Consider the following 20,807-nt stretch of genomic DNA (forward strand, 5'->3'; position numbering starts at 1 on the left):
AAGTGCCGGGGGTAAATTGTCGCATGTGGCCGACTGTACATAGGCATTATACGAAATAATACGATCACATATCTAATTCTTTCTGTTGTCGAGATATTTTGCATCGGAACAATTTACCCCCGGCACTTTCAGCCCCGGTCTCCCCTATGTATGTATGTTGGAATTATGTGAAGTTGTTAAGTAAATAGACATAGGTACTCGTATGTGTCTTTTAAGTTGTGATTGAAATTGTAATTCTAACTAATTTACGACTCCATTTATTATAGATCGCGATGTCAGGATTCAGAATATTCAAAACAATCATAAATGCAGTAAGTGGTACTTACTGCGTTTATAAATTGTGCGGCAGAATTATGTTTTATATTTAATTTTTGTCTGTGTCATATTCGGATGTTGAGATTTTATAGCTGTAATGTTCATAATAAAATAAAAGTTAGACATAATTTATTTTAGTGATTAGGTTTCAGCTGACTCCAAAGTAATAAATATTTTAGCCCTTATATCTCTGTAATTTGATATCTCACTTCATTTTCCTCAATGAATTTAATTTTGTTCTAATCAGTAAGGTAACCACAGGACAACAGTCAACGAACCCAAAAAAATTTATTAGCTACGAAAAATGCCAGACAGTTAAATTACTTCGCTACGATAAACATAAATATATTGTTATAGACCGTGACTTCGTTTCGTATGCGTATAAATCGTTATCCAGAATAGGGCTTCATTATTTACGGTGTAGACCTTAATCTATCCTCAGAGATCAATATCAAGAAATACATCTGTATTGTCAAGCTATTTCCCAGATTCTTAATTTTTATGTTACCATCTTACTGTTACTGTTCTTTTGATGTAACAAACATACCTGCATAATAATTTCTGTCTATAATTTAGTAAGACGGTATGGGCTATAGATGAAATTCTAAAAGCTACTTGTATAATTTATGATTTAGTTATTTGTGGTTTACAAATTATTCCCGTTAACTCCTCTACGGACTTTCATACGACTATACTACTGAATGAAACCCAGTTAAATGGTTGTGGCTTTACCACAATAATCCAGCGGTCTACGGGATGGAACTTCTGTCTCAGAATAGCGGCCCAATGTCTAAATCACATGGCAATTATCGCCTCTAACTACATAGAGACATTAATAGCTCTAAAATAATACTTAGGTAGGGACCTACTCGAACTTTACGGGCCCTATTATGCCTTAACAATTTAGCTAATCTATAAAATCAAACTTTCTTACCTGTCAACGGTAATAGCCACCAAGGTGAACACTCCAGCGGACACAGTTAGGTTCGCAGTGAAGTTGCTGGCGGTACACGTGGCAGCCCCGAAAGGCCAGTGAGCAGTCACTAGGAATACAAAGTTGGGGGCTCCATTTAGCGTGGCCATTAGGAGGTCGGCCACCGCCAGGTTGACCAGGAAACAGTTGGTCACCGTCCGCATCCTTCGGTGAGCTGGTGAACAAAAGATAATTTGAGTCAATGCGTTTTAAACCTTATTCAATCTGCGCAAAGGTGAGAACATGATGCTTATAAATCTGCCACTAAGTGAATTGGTGAAAAATATAAAAGAAATTTGAAAAACTGAAGTGATTTTATAAGTATTCTTAATCCAGACGCTGACCAGTATGAAAATAAATTATTACAGAATTATTCACAGAATTTAACTACGTTTTTGAAATGTATTCAATTTGTTAGAAAGTTTATTCAAGCAAAAATTTAACCACTAGATAATATTATTATGAGAATTTGCAATTCAATTAAACATAAAATGTGTTATACACCACTAAATTTTTATCACCGAAAAAATTTTAACAGGTTATGTAGAAACGTGTGAAAAATTGAAAGCAAAAGAAAAAGAAATGTTTTTAATAAAGTTAATTTTATTATTAAATTTTCTTTAGTCCGTATTTTACGCGTCACAGCTGAGTCACTCCGCTGCTCGCTAGAATAGTCGTACGCGCTCGCACGTTGCATCGATCTGTCTGTCTCGCTCACGCCTCGACCACGTTCCAGTGTTATTATTACATACTTAGCTAACTTAGACCATTTTGAATTTTAATAAGTGTTACATTATCGTACGTAAATAGTGCTAGCGACGCGTGTGTCAATAAATTACCAATTTTAGGAGGATATTTTGAGTCACTTTATTTTACTCTTTTTTTTGCACAAATGGGATCAGTATCAATAACTCATTACCCAGATTTTTTTTTTCGGTGATTAAAATTTAGTGGTGTATGAACTTTATTTTATTGACTTACTTTATTATGTAGGTAACGATGTTTTGACGACCCCAATTTTTATGGGTGGATTATGGAAGTTACGGGTAAGTAAATATAATTGCATTGGAAGCTTTTACGAGTAAAGAAAATTGTATATTTTCACAGACAATTAACGATTGTACAATGTCAACTAGTAAAAATAATTGGATGGAAAAAAATATAAGCAAACCATGGTGTTTAATTCAGCCGATTGTAGTAGGTACTGTAGGTAGGTACTTCAAATACCTGATGTATTTTTTGCTAAAAATGAATCAAATATCTAAATGTTGTGATATAAAATTTAACTTAGTGTTTTCCGAGATTTCGGAATGCAAAGTAAATAATGAATGTAGGTATCTAATCTGCAAAGTAAATATATAGTACCTACAAACTAAGACTAAAAGTAAAGCGGTAAAGGTGTTCCCTTTGACCCTTATCAACTTTGACTTGAGGTGAGAAAACATTCTATCAAGGCTGTAAAGGCAAGTAGATTAAAACCAAAACATAAATTTTGTAAAACAACCTTCAAGGGACCGCAACACAGATAAAATTAACCATGAAGCCTTTCGGAATACAATTTCCATTAATCAAGTTATGTTTTCGATTAGAAACGTGTACCAAATTATCAATCAATCAAATAGTATTAGGTACTAGTTAGGTACGTGATAAAAATATTGTAACTACTAACTAATTACATAAATCTAAACTATTAATCTTGTAATACGTATACGTATAGAGCCGTTATAGAGCACTACTTCAATGCATAATATGAATGAATGAATGAATTACGAGTAACATGAACGTCATACAGTTGAAAATAGGACTGATTTTAAGTGCCTTGCTTCTAACAGACTGCTATAAACGATGCCATAAATAAAGAAAAAACCTCTTACTTTTGTGTGGGCCGGAGTTGACATTTGTTATTTTGCATAAAGCCATTTTATAAATTGTTAAAAAAGCATACTGGAATTTATCATTGTAAAGCAGCGTGAATTTGAAACATTAACTTTTAAGAAAAACTGGAATAATTTTAAGCCTAGGAATAAAAAAGTTAAAGCAGTACAAAGCTAATGACTTGTTTTAAACAGGTTTTTCTTAGGAATACTTTGTTTGCAATTTATAAAATATATGAGTATAACTAAACAAGTATCTCCAATTCGAATTCTTAGGACTCGCAATGTCAGAGAGTTAAAAGTACGTAGCTACACCATTGTTCCAACCATTTATTCAGAACCAGTATTTTGCAGCACTTGTTGTTGGCACTTAATTTGTTTACTTCTGTTTTTTTGTTGTAAAAACTTTACTCAAAACCTTTGTCTGTTGCTTTATGATGTAGAGAAATAATTCGTAGCACTCGAGTTGTTTGTTGTCCAAACAAAGAACGAATTTGCTACGAAAAACAACTTTTCATGCATTCAAGAGCTTTAAATTCACGTAAAATTGTTTTACTTTGCATCTCTACTAACACTTTTGTATTTATTATACAGTTAATTAACTAATAAGACCTAACTATTTGTGTATAAATATTTATAATTATTTACTATGATTTTCATGTTAAACAATAAAAAAATGTATAGGTAACAGAATTAAACTCTCACTTGGATGTGTCTAATGCGTGCTTACTTTCGTGGCATCTTCAATTGCATATTTTAGAACCTAAAAACTTGGGTAGGAGAGCAAAATAAAAAAAAACAGTTCGTAATTTTAAGGTTATTGGCGACCACAGTGAAGAGAACAAATTTTATTTTCAAGTAGACCCGCAAAATTAACTTAGTACGTAAAAATCTTATTACATGACGCGTCCTTTAATAAGGGCAACAAACTACCTACATCTCTATACCAAATTTCAGGTTAATCCATCAAGTAGTTTCTTAGAATAAACTCTTGAGGAGAGGTCTTATAAAGGTTTAGGTTTTCCTTGTAACCCTTAAAACTACTAACTATTTACAACTAGCTGACCCGGCGAACTTTGTTCCGCCTTAATGGCAATAAATAAGCAGACTTTTTTTTTTAATTTCGAACGGGATAAAAAGTATCCTATGTCCTTCTCCTGGCTCTAAACTACCTCCCTGACAATTTTTAGCTAAATCGGTTCAGCCGTTCTTGAGTTATAAGCGAAGTAACTAACACGACTTTCTTTTATATATGTTACAGGAAATGTATGAATTCTAGGAATTGTATACTATTCCTAGGAAATGTATACAATTCCGAAGCTATTTAGGAAATGTATAAAATATTGCTTCAGAGATTTTTTAATACGCACATATCCTAGGAAATGTATACTTTTCCTAGGAATTTTATAGAATTCCAATATTGTATTAGGAAATGTATAAAACTAAGCGGCACAAGCGCGGTCGCGTGATCGGGTGTCCCTCGGTACGCCTAAAATTTCATTTAGCCAAACCACATTGGCCGATAGGTACTTTTAACTCACAATTATTATTGTTTACAGTTGACAGTTGTTTTCGCACTATTATACTTTGGTCGAAAAAAATATTTGCCTAAAATTTATTGGCATACCTTTCTTTCGGCATCACGCATATTACGCTGAAGTATTGGAAATCCCTAATTTTAACATCTCTTTTATTAAACTATTATTGACATGAAGGTTTTAGTACTCCTGTAGCTGGATAACAAAGTCTCGGTTAGGTTAGGTTATACTTGCGACCGTACACATACACAGCTGCCGCGGCGCGGTAGCGCCATTTAAGTTTCGGAGAACAAAAAGTGGCGTAATAAAAATAATTTTGTGTAAAAAAAATATCTTAATTACATTTCCGATTGCTGTTTAGGAAATGTGTAATTTTCCTAGGAAATGTGTCTAATATAATTTACATCACACATTTCCGGGTGATTTTAGGACTTATACACAATTCCTAGGAATTGTATACAATGACGGATTTCATACATTTCCTGTAACATATATATAGATACTAAAATTCTGTAAGAAAGTGTCCTAGCCGTAAATCTTTGTAATGTCAATGCTCTCCAGTTTCCAACCTAATAAACATTCTTAGTCCTTACTTATCCTTAAATAATTAGCCTTAGCAAAGTTATAATGTACAGAATTACAGGTATAGCACTTAATAAACAGGTCCCTGTATCAAGGAAGCGGTTCTGTGAACAGAGCTGTCACGGCAGACATGTCTGAAGTACTACACTACCGCGAGAACATACTTGTACTTAGTTAAGTGCTATACCTGGTAGTCTCTCTTTACAATCCATTTGTTTGATGTAGGATCCTTTGCAAAGGAGCTAACAAAGATAAGGTACATCCAGCATTTATAAAGCTTTAACCCTTTAACCAGTATAGAGAACAATATATTTCATTGGTTTTGAACCAGGTTTATGTTATGTCAATAAAGTTCAAAATATGGTGGCAACAATTCAGCCACTATCGATAAAAATGATTAAGTCAACTTAGTTTTAAGTCATTGACTGCCGCTGCCGAGACACTAGACACAATATACAGGGTGTTTGGCGCATCGTGTGCCAAAATAATTTGGCGGATAGAATGGGTCATTTCCTATATTTTCAGCCCCCATAACACGTTCCATGCCAGGCGGCTACTTTTAAATTAACTTTTTTAGTAATTTCACCAGAATACCCAAATCGCATCATTTAATTTCGATTTAAAAAAAAATTACTAGGCGTAGCTTCAAAGTAAATATTTTATTTTAACGTGCATTGATGTAGGGTTGCATCAAATCTAAAAGACAATGCCGGAAATTGGCGTCTTTTTTTTTTCGCGCGGCCATCGACCAAACCTTGTTTTTTGATTACAAAATAGTGTAATAAACCAAACTTACTATGACATGTATACCTCTAAACTCAGTCTGAACTGAGTTACGAGCATTAGAAGTTTGATGATTTTCATACTAGATTTGCTTTTTGCACGCAAGTTTTGTAAGAAATTGCAACAAAATAGTGACATTGTATGTGCAAACAAACAATACCATCCATTATAGGCTCCAGACATCAGTATGGAGCAGTATCAGCGCAATAAAAAAATAGCGCAATATTTTGTTGCAATTTCTTACAAAACTTGCGCGCAAAAAGCTATTCAAAACTGCCACGCGGTCTCGTGCTAGATGGGCGTCTTAAAGGCCACCTTCTATCAACGGGAGCGCGTGGTAAGTAACTTGCTTCTGAATGTATGTAACTTCCTACTTTTTTATTTTTATTTTTAAACCGGCAGACAGTGGTGACTGAGTTTGTTGCGGCGCTTCTTCTCAGCACTTGCCAAATGTTTGTCTCGAAGCGCTGGTAGGGCAAAAAAAGAATGAGACATGTATAGGCTCCTTAAGAGCATTTGACGATTTGCAAGAACTAATTTAATTAGTCTAAACAAATAAAGATAATTTTGATTTTGATTTGATTTTGATTTTTGAAAATAACAAATTGATCATATTGCTTCAATGCAATAAAGCTCATAATCATTTGATATGATCAACGTCCACAAATTAATCAAACTTGCACCAACATTTAGTCTCAGAGCCAAATGTCTTGGAAGTTATCGATCTTGGACAGACTTTGGGCACACTTATGTCCAACGTCCAATATTCAACGCCAACCCGCGTTGTATTGAATACAAATGTTATCGAAATTAATAAGGAGTACGCTCCTAGAAGTGATATTGCGAAAAATATTAGAGCCAATCTGTGGCGCATACTTTCAGACTCGTATAGTAAATTGGCTATTCAATTTCTGTCAAACTTGAATGTAATAAAACCAATTTGTGAATATGGCATGACAAGTGAATGTTTCCGCTGAGAGGCCACTTATTTCGGAGAATGAGACTGTTTAGGCATATTGTGTAGTAAATTCAGACCACGAGCCCGAAACCGAAATGATTAGGTTGTTTTCGTGAAGAAAAAGATAAAAATACGTTTTCGATAATAACGTGTTTACAACATTTTTTATCGGAAATTACCTTTAGGATATCTGTTAGTAGGTAATAGTTCAATAATGTACAGTTTATATTATAAACCTGTCAGTAAATTAGGTCTTTAAACACTGTTTTCAAAATGTTATTTATAGTTATCTTTTCTTCTAAATGGGATAAAAACTACAGACTACTACAACCTTGTTACCCTGAGTAGATATAACAAAATGTTGTTTCCCCTTTTCTAGAGATTCATTGGCATTTTATAACACATACCTACATTGCAGAAAGGTTAAGGCCACTGCCATTGCTGCTGTCCGCTTCTGCCTTGAAGACGCACTTTATAGGCGATCTGATAAAACCGAGATTGTCTAGCCCAGTAAACAAACTCGTAGTTTCAGCTGCTTGTTTCGAGAAATTAAGAAACTTCTAAAAATTAAGGATTCCCTGTAGTTTGTTTATGAACTGAGTGTTTATTTTCATACCTAGGTACTTTTCAACTCGTTTGTTTCAACCGAATTCCGTCCACTGCTGGACAAACAAAGGCCTCACCACGGATTTCTACAACGATCGGTCCTGTGCTGCCCGTAGTACTTTCCGAGACCTTCACCAAATCTTCAGTCCAATGAGAGAGGGGCCTACCTGACATCAAAAAATATTTACTTAGGTTATGTTATTTTTCGATGTGACTAGAATCAACGGTGGGTAAGTTTATGTAGTGATTATGTGGGTTTTCTAATTCTCTCGCCCATTGAACCTGAATTGGTCACTAAAACGTGTCCTCGACCTTCGCAGGTAGAGGGTTCTTTTTAGGAGAGTTTATTATAGACCTTAAAGCTCAATAAATGAGGATATCCTCTATATTTTGCCAGATTGCGGAAAGAGCCTTTACGGGTATTATGTGTATAAAGGAAATGTGGTAGTAGCAAAAGAATGTGTCACATATTATTTCCCTAACATTTTGCCATGAGAATGATAAGTCTTAACCTCTTTAATGGACTATTGATGAAATTAAATTTAAGTATATTATACTGGACTCTTTGTGGTGTAGGATTTTTTTATTAAAACTTAAAAATTCAAAATAATTAGTACACTTATGCTGGGTTGTACCATCTTCATCTGAAGTTTGTCAAAGTTAAAGTAAGATGGTGCAAGCAACCCAGCCTTACAATGTGACCTAACTGTTACACAAACACACATATTTTTATTAACTCATTAATTTCAACCAACTAACTTTAGTGCACGTTTAATGAAGGTCAACAAAGTTAATTGAATAATTGTCAGCGAAAGAATGGATCCAGTAATTTTGCTCATCCGTTCAAACAGTTCTGAAATTCAAATATTTTAATCAAAATCAACAAAGGTAAGGGCCACAAGCAAAATTACCTTTCTCCGTGAATAAAATAACTTTACATGGAAATCGTGTCTCAGCAAAAAAGGGTGCGGTAAAAGCTACTAAACATTCTAAAATGGTAAGACGAATTCATGTGTTATTGTCTTCTCGTAAAAATTGTTTGCCTTCATGGCATTTGCAGAAATGTTCAGTAACATTTTATGGAATTTATACGAGTTACGAACAGCATTCTTAAACATGTATGTATGTGTAAGCGTCCTGTGTTTTTGCCCAGTTGCCTGCTTTTCCTGGTTGTAAATTGAGGTCGTAATCCTGGTGTCAGAGCTTATGAGCATAAAGGTGTCTGATATGGCGCAATCAGACTGAAGGTTAAGCATGGGGACTCTCTTGAGCACACGATCATTTTTCTTCCAAACCATCGGTACCTAAGTGCAAACCCCAAATCATGCATGATTTGTTGATGCATGATGATGTTTTACATGCATGTAAAACAAACTGGAAACAAATATAGGTGTGTCAAAATATACATCTTTCTATCCTCGTAGCTACGAAGGTAAGACTTTCCTGCTTTCTCGTTGAGACCCTTTAGCATAACAAGGTACGAGTACAATCTAACTGTAACTACACCAGTTCTTAGTAAAAGTTGCCTGAAAGATTTTTAAGACATTTGTTTCTCTACAAAATTATTTGTATTCCGTTCGTAAACATACGAGTATTTACATTGTTTCTGAAACTTGCTTGTGATAATATGTATTCTAGCAAATAACAGTTTGAATTTAATTCGAATTTAACGAAGTAGTCTACAAATAATATTTAGAGATAGATACAGCCATCACGGATCATGATAAAAGCTCTTCCTTGTTTCTGAGATCAAGAAAAGTACAAAGTACAAATAAGCAAAAAGTTACACAAAATTACGTTAATCCAACTCGAAATACGCAAAGTGAAATGCAACCAACGTTTTAGGATGGTCCTAAACAATTTTAAAGTTATTCAGCGTAGGCATTCCTTAATGAAGTTTGTGTAATAGAACTTTGGATGAGTTTTTGGCTTAATTTTACCCCTTTTATGAATTTATCATTAAATTGTAGGTACGGAAATTTCTGTTCTCCGCACACCTTGCGTTTAATTTGTGGTCGATTTTCTCCTTTCGTGGCGGTTGTCTGCTTTATAGTCGATTAAGTTTATTGGGGTTTCTTAGGCTATGGGCATAGAAGGCGATGATCATTTGGTTCCGTCCTTTGCTCCTTAAGGGCTACCATAAAATTGGGATGGCATTGACGTATTATTATTATGCCAACGTATTTATTGTTTCGTCTAGCGGTACTGATAAGGTAGCATAAAACACTTATGTCCTAACTACCTACTATTTCCCCTGAAAAACAACGTACCTAATATTATGTCGACAAAACCTAACTTAGAGCGTAATTTTCAGGAATTTGAACAAAGTTCTATAGGCATGTAAACGTAGTAAATAAAATTCGAAGCATTTAAAACTTTTCAACGACTTAATAGGGGCTTTGACTTTGATAAAGTCGAAATATGATACACAATTTAGATCAAGATAAGTTGCTCAATGTACAAAGAATGTTAAGTTGCCAAGTTCGGCGATTAAGGAACAGTAAAATATGTGCGCAGAATATAAAATGTGTGATTATAGCCTACTTCAGTTGCTAGTTGCGGCAATCACGAATTGATTTAGTTGCTACTTTTAGCTTTAAACAGCTGATGTCATTTACAAGTATCTATATATATAAAAGAAAGTCGTGTTAGTTACTCCACTTATAACTCAAGAACGGCTGAACCGATTTAGCTGAAAATTGTCAGGGAGGTAGTTTAGAGCCAGGAGAAGGACATAGGATACTTTTTATCCCGTTCGAAATAAAAAAAAGTCTGCTTATTTATTGCCATTAGGGCGGAACAAAGTTCGCCGGGTCAGCTAGTGTCAAATAAAAGGCAACGAGCCAAAAGACTAGGTAGCCCTTAAAACTGTATGTAAGATTTCTGTACTGTAAACATAGTCAGTGACTTTCATTCTACTTACTATTAAAAAAAAATTTTCCGTAACAACATATTTTTACTTAAACTGTGTTTCTATGTTAAAATCAATGACCTAATGGTTTAATCGAAGTCAAAGTGGGAAAAGTTTTAATAGTCTTCGTGGGCTCATTAAGGTTGCTACCGGCGTCCGGTTGTAGCCTTTTCAGCTCTGATTACCGCCGTCAATCTTCAAGTGGCGGGTAAACAAACAACAGTAATTAGAAACAATTAGACTCGTTTCATCGGGTCTTTATGTTCGGACAGTTATCTGCATATAACAATTAAAGATTGCTGATTACTGGTGACCTTTTGCCAGTTAAACGAGAATGTTAAAAAAAGTTGTAGTATACTTAATAGATAAGCTAGAGTCTCTGCATTTAGGCTGAGTTGCACAACCAAACTTTGACCGTAACTATAACGATAACTGGTATTTATTGTATAGAATTTGAAAGATTTTTGACGGTTGTTACAGTGAAAGTAAGATGGTGCAACCCAGCCTTAACTATGAAGTGCATAAAGTTTGCATAAAGAGGTTATTATATGTGCTATTTTGTATGTATATTACATACCCTACTTATAAAGAGTAGCGAATTTAAACACTGTTACCATGGGATTAAACGATTATGCTCATTTTCTCTAGTTAAGCGCTCTAGTTCAGAGATTATCTTTATAATATTTATCTTTTCTCTTGTAATTTTTTTACCCACAATGGAAAAGTCTTTGCAATAAAAATGATTAGTTTTAGAGATAGCTAATTCTAATAGGCTTTATTTTAATCCCAAAAATAATTAACATGCGTAAAAATAAATATTGAAATAAACCTAAACAAAAGCAGCCAGAGCCGCCGCAAGGTTTGTTTGACATTCATTAAAGGTACAGAATATACTTAATTTTAATACATTTTCGTATTCAAACATTTCCCACGCCTGGAACCCACAAATCAGTGTCAATATTAAAGTCTTAACCCACATCATTTTCATCGAGCTAAAGACAATCTAAACCGCATCAGGTGAATCATAATTTACTCCAGTACCCGACCCAATTTATCATTATCTGTAATAGGTACTTATTCCATTGGCTTGAAGACGATAAGGGGATGGATTTCAGTGTGACGGAATGCCAATGATTTGCCTATAATAAATTCAGTAATCCATTCAGCAGTAGGTTTTTCATTCATTCACTTCATTTTTCATTCTTCATCTAGTATAGTTATCANGTGCGGTCGTTGCGCGTGCGCACAAAGGAATGAGACCGCTCGGACACCGAGCCCACAGCGTGGTAGGGGTGGGGTTGCCCGCTCTTTTGTTTTTTACTACTACTACGCTGAATATTGTGTGCGGATTGGCTTGTCGTACAGGGGTACTACACGGTAAAATAAATCTCGGAGGCGAAAGCAGGATAACTTACGTTAAAATAATTGTATTAATTATTATCAATGTCACTTCAACAATATTAATTTCTGAACAAACAATAAATTAATGACTAAAAAATATCATAATAAAATATTTTGCGTGAATGAACTTTGTTCAAAATTGTAATTTAACGAGTTCGGTCTTAACTACATTTCCGTATACCATATTAATTGCCCAAAGTATTGATACCCATGTATCTTAATATCTTCACAAAGGTCTGTGAATATGTTCATTCACAGTCAATTTGTGAAGCCCTCAAACGTGTATAGAATTACCCAAGGTTGCTCGTGCTCAGCGTTAGATAGGCAATTAAGTCTCATCCAGCGTCTGTCTATTGATATGTTAATTACCCAGAAAGGAATCCCTTGCTGTTTACCAGTGTAGCAAGCTTCATAAATATTGTAGTACTACTACCTACGCGGTAACTTACTTAACATATAAATAGGTACTACAATCTACAACACATCAGGCTACATTTTTATTCTAAACAGAATTTATTGTAGGTTTTAACTCAATCGGTTTGGGAGAGCGGCACAAGAGGGGAGAAATTGACACATATTACATGACAGAGCATATAAATCTGAAGAAGATCTGATGTCTCGCTGCGCGTTTGACGAAACGTCCTGAGGTATGGACCTCAGGCAATGAATGAGTTAATAAGACCTATACCACTACAAAGAGGCTAAATTTTTAGCTTGACGTGAAGTCACCAGCACTTGAGAGCATAAATTAGACCCTGTAAGTCCAAGGACTTAAAAGGTTACAAGTTATAGCTACTTTTCGAGAGGGGCTGATAGAACTTCGAGACCTGAGATTGAGGTACTTAAAATACTTATGTGGCAAGCTGCTTAGAAGGGCAAAAAGTTTGCAGTACAGTTGGGGAAGATAATTTATTTGGTAAGTAATGTATCGAAATAAATCCATGTGCTCACTTTAATAATAATAACCAATGAAATATGCGACTAAATTTGTGCCTGAGAGAAGAAAAAAAGTGGACCAGAATCTTCAACCAATGGATACCTGAGGACGGAAAAGGGGCAATCTAGAGTACGATAGCTCAAGGTTTATAGAAAACTACCTACCTAGATGAAAGTCAGACTCTGACTCTTCAAAGTCTGACTTTTCTCTAGGTTTTAGTTTAGACATGCCTGATTCTGAGTTGACGTTAAAGTTTTAGAAAACTATGTAGAGAAAGTCAGACTTTTACCCTGACTGACTGGTTGAGAGTACTGACTTAATTTCAATTTTGTGAAAATAATTGTCATTTAGTCACATTACTACAGCTATGATTATAATAAATATGAGTAGGTACAAGTAGGATTACCGGTATGAAATTTTCTACTTTACTTCAAAATCCCAACTAACTAAGTTTTATACACACGAGTATTATACGCAAACGGCTTAATAATAATTCTCACAAAAGGCGTCGCTACGCAAGCTAAACTAATAATAAAGTTCAGTTCAACTTACTTGAGTTCAATATCCTCGACGAGCTGGTTCGGCAGCAGGTCTAACAGCTGCGTGACGTTCAGGTGCGACCACTTCTCCTGGCCCAGGATCTGCTGGGTGCAGTTGAAGAAGTTCTGGATGTCCAGTTCGGAGTCCATGGCAACGTTCATTCACTCTTTATTCGTAACATTGTCACATTGTTTTTGGATTATCATTCAATTAGGTATTTTGCACTGAAGTACGAGTACTATTCACATCACTACATCACATTTACGTTGACACCGTGATTATTAGTATCGCCGGCGACGCCATCTGATAGTGGACCTATTATTATGGAAAAATAAATAATGATAATTCAAATCGAAACGCTAACTTTGAAAATATTTTGACAACTAGCTAATATTAGAAATTCAAAGAGAAACTTATGATAGAACTCAGCTCAACATCAACATTTTAATGATAAAGTTTGTCAGATAACATTTTTATATTCTTTCACAACATTTGATATTTTTACGAGTCATAGAACCTACAAAAATAATAAAACACAATGTTTTTGTCATATTGTTTCAAAGGCCGCCAGAAAAACTATGTAGCTTATATTTGATGCCAATTTCCCTTTGAGAGCCCGATGTAATAAAATATTCCTAGTATTCATACCTAGTTCCTCGCCAAAATCTAATAACGTATGCGTTAGTCATATTTCACGCTTTTATCTATTTAGAACTTTGTAAGTATTCATATATTCGCCAATACTAACCAACTGAAATGTAAAAAACCTGATAAGAAAGAAGAATTTACATTATAAAGAAGAGGGCGTAGGTTGGTGCCTAGTGACACCCCAGATAAAAAGGAAATTTATTAACGCAGATTTTATCAGTACCTTTCTACTTACCCACTTTCAATTTACTTCTAGGTCTCTTTATTTATTTATTTATCTTGAAAAAGTATTTGGTTGTTGAGTTGTTGAGATTTATATCGCGATATTTTCAAAACAAACTATTACCTGCTGCATATCGACTTGAAAATTGGAACTACAAAATGTACTCTCATAAATTCAAATTTTAAGTTGGCAATACTAGCGAAACCTATTTTCAAAGCAAACGTATTTTCTCAGAATATTTTGTCGAAGACAAACTACGTAACCGGTTGGATTGAGCAATGTAGGTACTTTTCAATTGAAACAAGTAACGTAGGTGCACTCAAAACCAACCAGCAATATTTGTTTACTTTCATCTATTGTGCATTCATCCTAAAAAAGGATTCATAAACAATAGAGGAATTCATCCCTGTCACGAAATTTAATAAAATGCTCTTACCATGTTATTGTATAACGATGGAATACAAGAACAGGCTGTAAGTCTCATAAATAAAACAATACAGTTCCAAATTCTACTATAAGTGAAAGGCGGGAATATCCCGGATCAGGGTGTGTATGAAACTGAAGTAGGGATTGCGTCGCCTCTTAGAGTACAGTCGACAGCACATCATACTATACATTTTTGCCAGAAAATAGCACGTAAAACAACTACATAAGAACTTGTAGTGCTCAGCGTGTCATCTGTACAATATTCTGAAATAATGAAACCATTTCGATGCCGCGTGTCCCAAAGTGCCGATGAGAATACAAAAACAAGGCTTGTTACAAGACAGGGTTTTCTTTTCTATACCTACCAATCAGACTTTTTATAACACACATCTAAATAGTACAATTTTGGTGAAATAAATTGACTGTAGGATGCTCCCTTTTTGTGTTAGTGACCAAGCAATTTCAGAACTGAAAATTGAAAAAGGTTTACGTCCTGAGTCATAAAAACATTTAGGCTGGGTTGCACCATCTTATTTTAACTTTCACGAACGTCAGAAATCTGTGAAACTCCATACAAAACACACCGGTTGTCGTTATACGTATTTACGGTCAAAGTTAGGTGGTGCAACTCAGCCTTAGTTTTCAGAAAAAAGGTACGTTTATTATTATCATGCACGTTTTACACACATATTACATTAATTTATTCTTATCTCTGAATCCTAATCTTTCCTGTTTACTTTTCATTCATAAAGGCCCATTTTTTGTGAAATCTGTCAGCCCTATACACGCTACATTGGACATTGGGTCGCGGCCGTGTTGCTCGAACGCTTTCTTTTGTGTAAAAGGCACTTCCTTATTCAACTACCCATTTTAATTATTATTTAATAGTAGGTAGAGCAAACATTTTCCGTTTAAATAAAAATGTTAAGTATAGTTTGAAATCTTTCTGCTCTCGTAGTAAAAATATTTAGTTTTTTCCTAACAGATTTTGTAAACTAACTTAAAAGCTACCTATTCATAATCTTTTTCAATCATAAAACAACTGAAATAAATATTTCAACTGTTCCGTTCATTCTATTTTTTTTTCTTTTTCTGTTTTTCTGTGTTAATTTCCTTGTTAGAGCGAGCGCTTTTTACAGTTAGTACTTCTGTATAATAACTTTTATACAAACAGTTACATTGTGCGACACAAACACCAAATTTTCAATTAAATTTTTTTTCATGTTACGGTTTATTTGTATTCAAGTGTTTGTATTCAACTGGGTATAATATGTCTCCAATATTCACCTAGTCAACAAAGCGACCAAACCGGTGTAATTGCCACGTGATACGAATATCCCAATCTATATAAGAGCCGGATTTGGCATCGTATTATTTCATGTTATGACGTCATAAAAGTCCATCCACCGAAATACATTCAAAGCGTTTTCATAGCGAATCGCAATCAGAGTAAATACTTTTACAAAGAGTTATTGATAGCTCGTTTAGGGTACTGCCTTTCATGTGAAGAGCAACAATTATGAGCCAATTTCATATGACTAGGCTATTTCTTTCTATAGTAAACCAGACTACACATTTTTGGTGTAAAATACGAGTAGCTACTTTTTCCATACTTTTACCACAATGTGGTATACAACCTTTTACACGTCATGATCTCACGTCATAAGATCATGCTTCAGTATTTAACCAGTCTGTAGGTAGGTACGTACAAATCAAAATTATAAATCAAACCAAATACTTACAAGTATGTACATACTCGTATGCATGATACACTCTTACTTTTCTAATTGTGTGAGATACAGACATAATGTACAATTTTATGTTGACGTCAGCACTGATTGATTTATGTAGATCAGCTTCTCATGTAAGTAGCTCACGTAATACAGGTGAGATACAGGCCAAGAGCTTCCTCGTTGTGGTTAAAAAAAAAGATTGATAACTTAAATAAACATTTAAAAGTCTTGTTTATTTTCATTAAAACAATAAGTTTACGACATTATTATGGCAAAATATATAACATTATGAAGGTATTACGTATTAACCTGTTCTAAATCGCAGTATGTCATGTAAAGTTTCCTATGCGCGTTAATATGAATGCCATCAAGTTTCAAATTCTATGACGGTATGAGATAAGTTCGCGCTCGATATGCAGATGGAACCTTCTAGCTACTAAGTGTATAAGTTAGACTAGTAATGACTAGTTAAATCGTCAGTCAAACGTACTTCTTATCGTTAAACGTTATTTTAAGTTCTTTAATAGTTAATTGACCAATTAAAAATAGGATAGGATATAAAAAGGAAAACGGAAAATATGAAAGAATAACACAATAGATTCTAACCAAATAAAAAATAAGAAAACCACTCGTACCTGCAATAAACATAATAAATGTTCACCGAGTTAATACTGATTTTATTTTCAACTCTTCACCAAGTCACCTATTGTGTAGGCAATAACTTAAAGTTTAGTTAGTAAGCACTACTTTTCTTAGTCTTATTATTTTCAAGGCATGTGAGAAGGTGAGAATACTACTGCTTTTATATGATTGAATTAGATACCTAGCTCATATTCACAGGAAAGCTTTGTAAAGCATATGACCGAATCCTTGGCTCTGAAGTCTAGTTTCTACACTAAGAAGTTTATTGTTCCACTAAACTACACTACATAAGGCTTCTTCAATAAGTAAACTTTCTTATCCGTTGAACATTACACCAATAAGGCTAGTGGAACACCCGATTGTATAAAACTTTATCTTTATGTGAATGCTCTGAAAGGCTCTAGGTACAAGACAGCACATCCTACAACCCATTTTTGCTGCAAATTAGCTTCTATTACAACTGCATAAGATCTACGTGTTTACATGGACGTGCCGACATCTGTACCTTTATCACGAAAACCTTCAAATCGTTTGCGAATTCGAATCGCCATCAAAGATTTAGTACGAAAACTTAAACAACGCCTGTAAGAACGTAAAGTGAATTTAGTATGATAATTGATAGCACGAAACAAATTTTGACAATATTGTTATCGTTGAATTCGAAGGTAGCGAACTTGGATATCGAATTTTGTCGAATACGCAAACGACTCGAAGACGAGAGTTGTTCGTGCTAGACGTACTGAAAGAAAACGTTGAGAACCACGGAAAGAGAAACGTTCAAATGGACCGTTTTCCCTTTTATTCACGTCGGGTTTGGCGGTGCGCTCTGATTAGAATTCTACTGGCTGACCTCAATCCATTTCTTGTTTAATTAAATCCTAATGTGAACTAATTCGGGATATAACAAAAACTGAGACTAATTATTATGTGCATCATAATGCATACATAGCGTTCCTGAAAATGTTGCGCAAAATGCTTTTATTATAGCTTACTAAACATGTTTATAAAGTTCTGTAGTGTAATATTACAGCAATAAAATCAATCCATTGGTAATTAATTTATTTCGATTATAAAATATATTAAAAAAAAATATTATAAAAAATAATAAATTAACTTTAAAAGTAACCTTTACAATAAATACACTACTTCATTTTGTAAGATTTGTATCGTAAACGTGTGAAGCATTTGGAAAAGTTAAAGCTTATCTTCAAGAACACGCTGTATAAAATAGGATTTTTTCCCTTCATAAGAAACCGTGGACCATATTACCCGTTCAGTGAATCAAATATGATGCATGACAATAGATTTTCCTATTGTGTCTATTTGTGGGAAGGAAATAGTCGAGCAATAAAATACTCTTTCTCAATAGGAAGAGCCGTTTATACTCATCATCGTATTCTTACAATTGCTTAGTAGCTACTAAGCGATAACAAACACTCTGAATTTTCGAGGTTTCTTGTAGGTAAAACTTTTGTTTTAAATATAATTAGAAAGCTAAAAAGTCATAGAAAATAGGCATTAATGCAACAATTAAGAGTTCACTCCGTTAATTACAATTAAAAATACAAACTTTCATTCGAATTACAATTATTTTCACAGGTCAAAAATATCCCAAAGATCCCAAGTCGTAAACAATTAATGACCTGTCATATTTCTGATGGCAGTTGAAAAGGAAAATTTTCAGGAAAAAACATAAACAACTTTGGTGCCACCGGATTATGTCACTCTTACCAACTTTTTGTAACTTTTTATTCACAACTTTTACCTGACATCTTATTGACGAAATAAAGATGGTGAATAAAACAAACACTTTTTAAATGAACACGAAATGAATAAAAAACTTTTGAACAAAATCTGAATTAATAAAATTCACTGTAGTTTTTAACAACACCGCACAAACTTTTCGGAACACGTCCAAACTTTTTTAACATTAATAAAAATTCACGACACTCAACCTTAGTTTTCCAATCCGATTAATGACAATGGTATTACAGTAATTATTTAAAGTTTTATTTATAAACTTCAATGATTTGGGGAGCCAAACGAGCGACCTCACCGAGTCGCGGTTAGAACACGACTGACGCGAGGGTGCCACCCTTAATGTGCTCTTCCTAGGCTGTTGAAAGCATTCGTAGTAAGGGCTGTGATGTGCATAACTATTTGATAGTATTGAAGAGTGTTGATGACCTAAACGAACTTAGTATATTGCAGATGAAGGACAAGTTTGTCTTTAGCTAGATTTTGCGACCCGTCTATTTTTCTTGTGCATACATTCGTATTGAAGACTTTTGTACCTACTTTTTAATTCATTTTAGATACATAAGTAATGACTAAGTGCAGTATTTTTCAAAACATGCATTGCAGTAGTTACCTACCTATGACACAAAATTACATCAAGTATGGTAGTGGCATTATGTGCAGTAGGTAAGTACAGTAGGTAGCTTTATTCATGTTGCTTATATCAAATTAACCAAATCAAAAATGAAAATAGTTTAAGTTCCTATTCGTTTATTTAACATTCTAAAATGCAATATTTATGAATAGGTATAACAGTTGGTTGAAAAGAGTTACAAAGCTCCCGTGCTAAAACTTGTCGTATGCAATTTCAGTTGTAGCTTTCAGACTTGTACTTACCACAACAAAGCGCAACTATATTAATTCGTGTATTCTGTGGAAACATGAGCGTTTTTAAACGTTTTATTTTACACTAGCGGCCGCCCGCGACTTCGTACGCGTGGATCCCGTTTTACCCCCTTTATCTATCTTACGCGGTTTAGATTTTTTTATAGGTACAAATGTTTTTTCCCGCTAACTCCCGTTCCCGTGAGAATTTTGCAATATCCTGTTGTAACTAAGCTTTAAGTTTACTAAGGTACCTGCATGCCAAATTTCAAGTGTCTAACTTAAGCGGTTTAGATTTTTCATACAAAAGGATTTTCCCGCTAATTCCCGTTCCCGTGGGAATTTCGCGATTTCCTTGTTGTAACTAAGCTTTAAGTTTACTAAGGTACCTACATGTCAAATTTCAAGCGTCTAACTTAAGCGTTTTAGATTTTTCATACAAAAGGATTTTCCCGCTAATTCCCGTTCCCGTGGAAATTTCTGGAATTCCTTGTTGTAACTAAGCTTTAAGTTTACTAGGGTACCTACATGCCAAATTTCAAGTGTCTAACTTATGCGGTTTTGATTTTTCATACAAAAGGATTTTCCCGCTAATTCCTGTTCCCGTGAGAATTCCTAAGTATACTATAACCTGCCCAGGAGTATGAAGAATAATTGTACCAAGTTTCGTTAAAATCCGTCCAGTAGTTTTTGTTTCTATAAGGAACATACAGACAGACAGACAAAAATTTTACTGATTGCATTTTTGGCATCAGTATCGATCACTAATGATCACCCCCTGATAGTTATTTTGAAAATATATTTCATGTACAGAATTGACCTCTCTACAGATTTATTATAAGTATAGATAAAATGAAGCTCTTATTTCTGATTGTGATTTTGATAATAAAATAGTCAGAATCATCATCATCATCATCATCATTTCAGCCACAGGACGTCCACTGCTGAACATAGGCCTCCCCCAATGCTTTCCATGTTGATCGATTGGTAGCGGCCTGCGTCCAGCGCTTCCCTGCTACCTTTACGATGTCGTCGGTCCACCAATCAGAATCACATAAACAGAATAAAATAAATTGGTAAAGGAATTCGTTCGTT

At 34.4% G+C, this 20,807-nt stretch overlaps 1 protein-coding gene across 1 annotated transcript in view; it reads right to left on the bottom strand.

Annotated features, from left to right (window-relative positions):
- The window catches only part of NGR-A33 (neuropeptide receptor A33), a 67,090-nt gene extending 48,216 nt beyond the window's left edge, over positions 1–18,874 (bottom strand). The window contains exons 1-4 of the mRNA XM_028321789.1: positions 18,856–18,874; positions 13,431–13,733; positions 12,523–12,596; positions 1,250–1,463 (exon numbers count right to left, since the gene is read on the bottom strand). Of these exons, the coding sequence (XP_028177590.1) occupies positions 1,250–1,463; positions 12,523–12,596; positions 13,431–13,579 (437 nt within the window). The 5' untranslated portion in view covers positions 13,580–13,733; positions 18,856–18,874. The remainder of the gene's footprint in view (positions 1–1,249; positions 1,464–12,522; positions 12,597–13,430; positions 13,734–18,855) is intronic.
- Between the last annotated feature and the right edge of the window lie 1,933 nt (positions 18,875–20,807).

The sequence above is a fragment of the Ostrinia furnacalis genome, unplaced genomic scaffold (assembly GCF_004193835.3).
Source record: "Ostrinia furnacalis isolate ACB-3 unplaced genomic scaffold, ASM419383v2 OfSCF7580, whole genome shotgun sequence".
Classification (NCBI taxonomy): domain Eukaryota; kingdom Metazoa; phylum Arthropoda; class Insecta; order Lepidoptera; family Crambidae; genus Ostrinia; species Ostrinia furnacalis.